The sequence below is a fragment of the Silene latifolia genome, chromosome 7, assembly GCF_048544455.1.
Source record: "Silene latifolia isolate original U9 population chromosome 7, ASM4854445v1, whole genome shotgun sequence".
Taxonomy (NCBI): domain Eukaryota; kingdom Viridiplantae; phylum Streptophyta; class Magnoliopsida; order Caryophyllales; family Caryophyllaceae; genus Silene; species Silene latifolia.
Window position 1 is genome coordinate 125439687 of NC_133532.1, and position 8616 is coordinate 125448302.

The window sequence follows — 8616 nt, forward strand, 5'->3', positions numbered from 1 at the left end:
AGAAGATGATGAACAAGATGAAGGAGGACGGGATGAATTGGGGGAAATTAGGATTTTAATTGGAATCTCGCCCCAACCCCTAACCCAACCGTCTCGGATGTGGCGTCATTAGTGGTGGTGGTAGGACTGGATGGTGTCGTTGGCCGTGGGGGTCGCGCATGGTGGTAGTGGTGGTGGTGGTGGTAGAGGAGATGAGTGACATTAGGCTTGAAGATGTAAAACAAAGAAGATGAAGGATTAGGGATGAAGGATTATGGATGGTAAAGTGTTTAGAAGATGTAAAACTAACAGAAAAAGTTAAACACAGGGGTACCATATGTAGAAACTTAAAACGAGGGGTACCATGTGTAATCTGCCAAAGTTCGAGGGTACCATGGGAAAAAACCATATGTTTTTTTCATGTTTTTTTCTATTTTGATATCCATACCTCAAAGTTCAAAGGAAATTGAGTTAGTGCCACCCGGTGGTGCCCAATCTCGGTGTCACCCTCTCACATGCAATAAGTGGGACCCCCATAATAATGGGTGTACCCATTAATATTAAGTGGAGACCCCAATAATAGGAGGTGCATGTGAGAGAGTGGCGCCGAGATTGAGCGCCACCCCTCGCGCCGTATCAAACCTATGAGATATGGGTTTCTTATACTTAAGGAGGGCTGGTTATGAGAATGATAGATTTGGATATCAAATAAAATAAGAGAATTAAAAAAGAAAAATACTGTGCAAAGATATATATTTTTTAAATATCCTAAAATTATATTGTTTCTAAGACTTTTTTTCAGGAAAAATACAAACATTGATTTTTCCCCAGACATTTTTAGTATATTTAAGAACAAAAATATTATGATGTTTTAAAAACAAGTAAATATGTAAAAATAATTATATAAAAAATTAACTAACTAATACATGAAGATTTAAAGTAGGAAATTTATACATAAATAAATAGTACAAAATTTTGTCAATAAAATAAACAGACAGCAAGATTTGATTCCTCATTCCAGTCTCCAGACTTGAACAAAACACAAGGTCTGAGCAATCGATTTCCAAATCCATACCACCGTGGTATGATTCCTGATTCCATACTGATACCGCGCCCTCTAACTAAATAACATGGACACTCCTCCTAACTAATTGTCCTATGTTTGAGGCCGCGTCGGACACCCGAACACCTAACACTCGTCGGACACACGTCTAAACATGTTATAGTTTAGACGAGGAATAAAATTTCAAAAGAGATTTGATTAGAAGATTGGTTTGGATGGGAAATGAGAATTAGTTATTGCTAAGGTCAAGTCTTACCTTCAGTTGTCTAAATTTACTATCAAATACATTACAAAAATAAAATCATATGTTATTTATAACCATAAATATGTTTTTTATTAAATTTAAATAGCGTGTCTCGTGTACTAAATTTCATGGGATGACGTATCACGTGTCTTTGTCGTGTCCGTGTCCGTTTTGGTGCTACCTAGAACCCTAGACTGACACTCACCCAAGTCTCCAGCTAGTCTCAGATATCCGTCTTAATATTAATACGGGTTAAATAAGTATAGATAGGACAATTATCTTGTTATCCCTCACATTTTGCTTCCGTCTTATTTAACATATTTGACCCGTCTTATACTTAAGACAGATGTCATCTGTATCCGTCTTAAATGAAAATTTGTGCACTCCAAAATTAAAACGTGTTACGATACACTGTTACTCGATATTTGTGGAGCAGGTCTTTGCTTATCGAGAGATATTATATGTGATACTATTTTATAATTTTATACTCTTTCAATTCAACTCCACATTACACATATTTCATTTTCATTCATTCAACTCCACACTACACCTTTCTAAAAAAGAATATGTAAATGACCATTTTATCCTAATTAAAACAACTTATTTACATAAAATGTCATTCATGCCCCCACTCTAATTTCCCCTCGGAACCCACCCTAATCATTATTATGCCTCATTTACTAATCCCGTAACCTAACCCATAATCTAATAGCCAGTTTGTCACCGTACTCGAGTTAAATCAACATGGTATTTATGTTAACCAAGGGCGATATATATCATGCTGCTCTTCAGTTTAGAAAAAAATTGACCAACCAAAGGATGTGCACCCCTAAGTCCGCCACTGAACGGGAATGTCAAAAATAAACCTAAATAATCATATCCATAATTGTTATCAATCAAACGATATCTCCAATCAAGCAAATTAAGGCTCCATTATTTTGTCCATTAGCATATAATCTTCTATGTATATTTGTATTATTAATTACCTAATTTGTGTTATTTAGCATATAATCTTCTATGTATATTTGTATTATTAATTACCTAATTTACCTAATTTATATTATTCAGCATATAATATTCTATGTATATTTGTATCATTAATTACCTAATTTGTATTATTTAGCATATAATCTTCTATGTATATTTGTATTACTATTAATTACCTAATTTGTATTATTTGATTCCTAGCTTAGGCCTACAATCAAGGAAGATATCTTGTTAATTGTCAATCTTTATCTTAGGCAATATTCTTGCATAAGCATATGTACGTTACTCTTATAAGCAATATACACTTAGTCATATAATCATATTCCTTACACCCCATACTAAGAGTTCCGAAAACCATGGAATTAGCTATGGAAATGGAACAAATATCAATGGAAATGATTAAACCATTAACGCCCACACTCCCACATCTCAAATCCTACCAATTTTCCCTCTTCGACCAACTCCTCTCCTTTTCCGAGTACGGTTCCCCATTGGCGTTGTTTTATGCTTCCCCTCGTCATTGCAACAACGATGAGAGTATAACCAATACCGTTACGCGGCTGAAAGAATCACTTTCCAAAACCCTCTCGCAATTTTATCCTCTTGCTGGAAGGCTATTTTCACAAGATTCGACTATCATTTGCAACGACGAGGGGAACCCTCTCGTCGTTGCACGAGCTAATTGCACTTTATTTTCTTTTCTAACTGCCCCTAATCGGGTCGAGTTAGTCCCTCGGTTCATCCCAAGGGACGACATATATCTCGACCCAACACGTATCGACGTTGATGGGCTAATTATAGCAGCTTTCCAGATTACTGTGTTTAGCTGTGGTGGGTTTGTCGTGGGAAGCAATGGTAATACTAAGGCGGTTGATGGGACCACGCGGGCCCATTTTTTCATGGCATGGGCTGCTAATGCAACTAGTGGTGACCCACAATTTGGGGATCCAAATTTGACAAACCCAACCCCTATCTTCCCACCCGTTCCCAGCGAGTATGTGACGTCATCGGGTATACCGCCGGTACTAAAGCCGGTAGAGGATGGGAGCAGTAGTTGTGTCGTTCAAGCGTTTGTTTTCAGTCCTGCTAGCATTTCGGCATTGCAAGCTAAGGCTCGTAGCGACTTTGTTCCAAATCCTACTCGAGTCGAAGCCGTGACTTGCTTTTTGTGGAAGCATATGATGAAAGCTGCTTCTACTGTTGTTGCTACCATTCAGTCATCTAGCTCAAGTATTGCAAGTAACTATTCTTTTTATTTTATCATTGTGTTTTAGTCGCAACATTCCAACAATGATACACAAGTTAAAAGAACATTATAAACAACGTCGAAATGCTAAAAGCCAGAAGATAGGTATGTCGATACCAAAAGCATAAGCTAATGATTATTTTATACTCTAACAAATACATAGTACTTAATACGGCTTAAGTTATGAGAAGATTGTATCGAAATTGGGTACCACCTTGTGAGTTGTAACACTCCCAAACACCGGGAAGCCTTTAGCTAGGTCTTCCTAGCGCTTGAGGGCGTCACACATCTTGGTTGTCCAAGGGAATGACAACGATACAACACTTTGAAACAACATTCCTCGCGTAAATAAGTTTTAAAGGTTAAAAGCATAGTTATTAAGTACCATAATTAAAGTTATACAAACTAGATTCCAAATGTAATGCCTTAGGGCCAAATAATACAAACCATGTTTAAGACAACTAAGAGTGATGTATCAAGACTCGAATGGAAACTAAGTTATGACACGCTAGGTGATTACGTCCCCCATACCTCTAAGCATCAAGGGAAACCATCCAACTTGTCAATCAACTGCTCTCCATATGATCGAAAATATCATATGGTTCACCACAGACATTTAAAATATAAAACGTCAATTCCAATACTACATTTGGTCACATAAAAACCCAAATATATGGCACGTATCACTCAACTATCCACATCATAACTCGTCACATATCAAAACTCACTCAAACACCTCCACAATCCACTCCACCATCTCTATAATCCTGATGACGACATCGCAACACCTTCACCAACCGCCGGACCGCGGCCCGTGGTACCCGCATCGTAACAGGGAATACCGAGCTCGCATTGCAACATGAACTCATTAACCCGGACCATTAATGTGCACATCATCTTTGGAGGTGGGTCCCTTCAAGGAGCGATCTCAAGGCGTAAGGTCGGTGTCCACAAACACCTCCTCGCTAAACAACACCACTCCACCACATCCAACATCACCCATTTCAACAACACAAATCCATCACAATAATCTCACAATTATAATTAACAAATATGTGAACCCTAATCGTGCCATAATTATCATTATCATCACAATTCACCTTAATCATGCCTTAATTACCATTAGTATCAAGAACACCCAAATACTACCAACGTCCACCAAACACATGTAAACAATCATAATATTGAAACCGAGTAGGAAAATCCTACCTTTTAGCAATTCTTCACAAAAACAAGCAACACCAAGTAAGGACTCAAAACTCCTCTTCTATGAAGTCTCCACTTACAATATTTAGGGTATAGTCTATCACAAACATATTCTAATACGATAATAAGTGTATACATTATTTACTACTAGCATTAAATAGCATTGAATGTCATTAATACCCATAAATTCCACCCAATTTCCAAAACCCCCAAAGCCTAGGGTTTGGATCACAAATGAAAAGGTCACAATTAAGGAACTAAAGGTAGATTAATACTTACCAAGTGTAGGGGAACAAGGAAAAGTGAGTAATTCTTGCTAATTCTTCACCAACAAGAGTAGATCTAGATTTGGGAAGAATAAATTGTAGAGAGATGTGAGAGAGGCTTAGAGAGATGTTTTTAGGGTTCAGAAATGAGAAAATACTGTTGACCAAGCTATATATATCAAGCCCATCACGGAAATAGAGCCCACATATAAAATTGGGATGAACCCAAATTACTCGGTCGAGTGCCAATCGAGTGAACAATGCACTTGGTCGAGTGTACAAGTCACTCGGCCGAGTGTGGCGACCTCAGGCCCTGGCCACATAGTCTCACTCGGTCAGTTCACTCGATCGAGTAGGAAGGCACTCGGTCGTGTGCTCCCTTACACTCAATCGAGTGGACTACTTAAAAACGAGGGCTATTACATGAGTTGTGAGTTGTGACGCCCTATCTTTATCCACCTATAAAAGAGAAAAATATTAGTGGTTGAAAATGACGATCTGGCTTGGTTGGAATATGAGTGTGGTAATGAACCAATGGTGTGGTGGAAAGTAAAAAAGAAAATGAGGAATAAGGTAATAGTTACTCTCAGATACACCCGCAAAAATAAACCGAATCCGAAAAATCGATCGAAAATATCTGAATTCATAACGATCGAACACCCGATATGAGTAAAATAAATAGTACCTGAAATCCGACTCACTCTAATCAAACGAAACCGAGTCGAACTCAATAATAACCAAATGATACCTTAAACCTGAATATAACTGTGCCGATAAGAACTGAACCGATTTACCTGAATGAAAAATATTTATTTTCTCATAAATACACTCATATTTAGGTATTTTTTTCACTAACTCTTTATTTAGTAATGATATTATTAATTATTACATTTAAATTGAAAAGTATAAGGTGCATTTAAGTATTATTTTTCATTCGTTAATTTTTATAATATTGATATTATTATTAAATCTTTATTTAAGTAATAGGTTTTCATTAACTCTTTATTTAACAATGATATTATTATTATTATTTAATTTTTTTTTCATTAACCTGTTTATCAGGTCTACTCTCAGAATTGTTAAATCACGCCCTCATTTTACTTGTTACGCCAAAGGAATTGTCCCTTAATTAACGACTTTGTATACATATATAATACTGTATAATATAATACAACACAAACCATAAATGTTTTTTTTTTCTCGCCTAAACAATCACCCATACTAAACATAACTTGGCCAAATTCCATTAGCTCATTAACGCTATTGAGAGACCGTCTCTCTGGAGTTTTTATGTTAACCAAATGGGCCACTATGACCCTCAAATTGAGTTATATCAATTCGTACATGAATATTATTGCCTATGGCATGGCTGGTGGCTCACCATGTTAACAAAATTGACCTGAAATCCAAATCCCGACTCGCCCTTAACATAACCCGAGTCGAAGCCATCAATCCGAAAATGATCCGACAAAATATAACTTTAATTGAACAAAACATACCTAAAATGACTAATTTAAAAGCATATTTTATATTATTTAATCTAAACTAAAAATAGGTAATAATACTAATCGTACCTTTTTTTTCTCTTAATCATTGACGTGAAATAACCCGACCCGTTTCACCCGAAAATGACTCGACCAACATATCGAAACAGATCCGAAACCTGAAATGACCCAACCCAACCCGAGTTAACCTGAAAATGTAACGCACCCGAACTAGCCTGACCCAAACCAGGCCGACTAACCGTCTGCCGGCCAGGTTAAGTTAAGGGTGGCTTTTAATTAGATCTGGTAAATGGGTCAACTGGATCATCACAGTTCAGACGAGATAATTTCAGGTTTACAATAATTCTGGTCAGATTGGGTGGATTCTGTTCATTGTCGATTCGAGTCATTTTCGGGTATATTATTATCATGTCATTCAGGAATATATATATATTGATTATTATTGTGCAATCATACACATTCGGGTCAGATCAATTCGGGTTACGGGTCAAGTTCGTGTCCTCAATTCGGGCTGATCGGGTACAAGTCGAGTTATTTGGATCGGGTTTAGGCATAATTGCTTCAAAAGATCTAAATATATATTGAGATTCTTACACCGATTTCAATAACATTTTTTACTTTAGTCAAATGAGTGTCGTAAAATTATGATATTTGTCCTTTTATGTCTGACTATTATTATTCTTTAATATTGATGGTGTGCATTAAAAATAATTATAATATTGTACAATCAAATTAACATGATGTTGTAACAATAAAATTTGAACATTTTATTTATATGTTTTATTTATACGGCTGTGTAATTTTGTATGGGTCACAAGCTAGTTTTTTATATATCAAAAGACAATAACAACGACAATTAATAACTCTATTTAATTTTTTTTTGTTAGAGCGCATTTAAATTAGAAAAAAAAAATGACGATTTAAACAAAAAAACTTTAAACGACCATCATTTAGCGCCTCGTTATCCGACTTCGACGATTTTTTCTCTTCAAATCTCGTCTCTTGACGATATGAGCGTAATGGAAAAAAATAAAAAATTTCGAGGTCGTGCCCAATCTTGTGGTTTACACAAACTCGCTTTAGCCAGTTCATGTGGGAAGCACGAACCAGACAAGGCCATTTCGTGTATTGTTCACGAATTGAACTGGTGGAGTGATGGGCCAATTCGCGTGGACTAGACGAACTTGGCTGATGAGATTATTGAAAGTTTTATTTAAATTATTCGAAAAAATTTCGTTTCAAATCTTGATTCCATCAGTGGTTCTTCAATCTATCTAATCTCATTCGTTTTTTCCCTTGTTTTAGGTTATATTACTTTGGTAACTATTACATTCATATATATCATACAATTTCCATTGTAGGACAAGAGAGGGTTCCGACTACTACGTCCATCATCCATTCAGTTAACATACGGCCTCACCTTCGTCCAATGTTACCACCAACATATTTTGGAAAATTGGTAGCACATGCCATTGCCGATTCTGAAAACAAAGAGGGAAGTACGCCAACAATTCGTGATCTAGTCGTATCGTTGCGACAAGGATTGACTAAGATCAGGGACAATGAGTGGTTGAATAAGTTTCGAGGCGAAGGACGTCTCAAAGCAGCGTGTGAAGTTAAGAAAACTCTCGAGAAATTCTTGCCAAAATCTTATTACTTTACTAGTTTAAGCGGATTTGATCAGGTGAATTTTGGGTCAGGAGCTCCTCTTTGGATCGGTTTTACGGGTGGTAGGACAAACTCTTTCTTTAGAAATTACGTACCGTTGATTCATACAAGTGATCAAATTGAAGCATGGCCAGTACTTGATGAAAAGGAAATGGAGGCTTTATTATCGGATCAAGAATTTCTTGCAGTTGCTATTCCAAGTCATGTTGCTCCTTTGACCTTTCTCCCAAAGGCCTCACTCTAATTACCAAAATATGGGTTAATGTAGTTCATATTTTGGTCAAATGATGAGACTTAATGTAATACTCTTTTCGATTCTCTTTAATAGGTCTTTTTTAAGAATAAACCGGGTTAAATAACACCCTACTTGCGTAGATGGGACAAACATTTTGCTAATCTCAATGCATTTTATTTTTTTGTCTTATGTGTATGTGATACTTGACACATCTTAA

At 36.4% G+C, this 8616-nt stretch overlaps 1 protein-coding gene across 1 annotated transcript; it reads left to right on the top strand.

Moving 5' to 3' along the window:
• The first annotated feature begins 2629 nt into the window (after window positions 1-2629).
• LOC141590724 (limonoid 7-O-acetyltransferse-like) lies at window positions 2630-8408 on the top strand. Its single transcript, XM_074411288.1, has 2 exons — window positions 2630-3512; window positions 7858-8408. The coding sequence occupies exons 1-2, from the start codon at window positions 2630-2632 to the stop codon at window positions 8406-8408; spliced, it is 1434 nt and encodes a 477-aa protein (XP_074267389.1).
• Window positions 8409-8616: the final 208 nt, after the last annotated feature.

Excerpts from the sequence above, each read along its gene's own strand:
- LOC141590724 (XM_074411288.1), top strand. The coding sequence starts at position 2,630 with ATGGAATTAGCTATGGAAATGGAACAAATATCAATGGAAATGATTAAA. Across the intron at positions 3,513-7,857 it reads ATCTAGCTCAAGTATTGCAA|GACAAGAGAGGGTTCCGACT; the intron begins GTAACTATTCTT and ends TTTCCATTGTAG.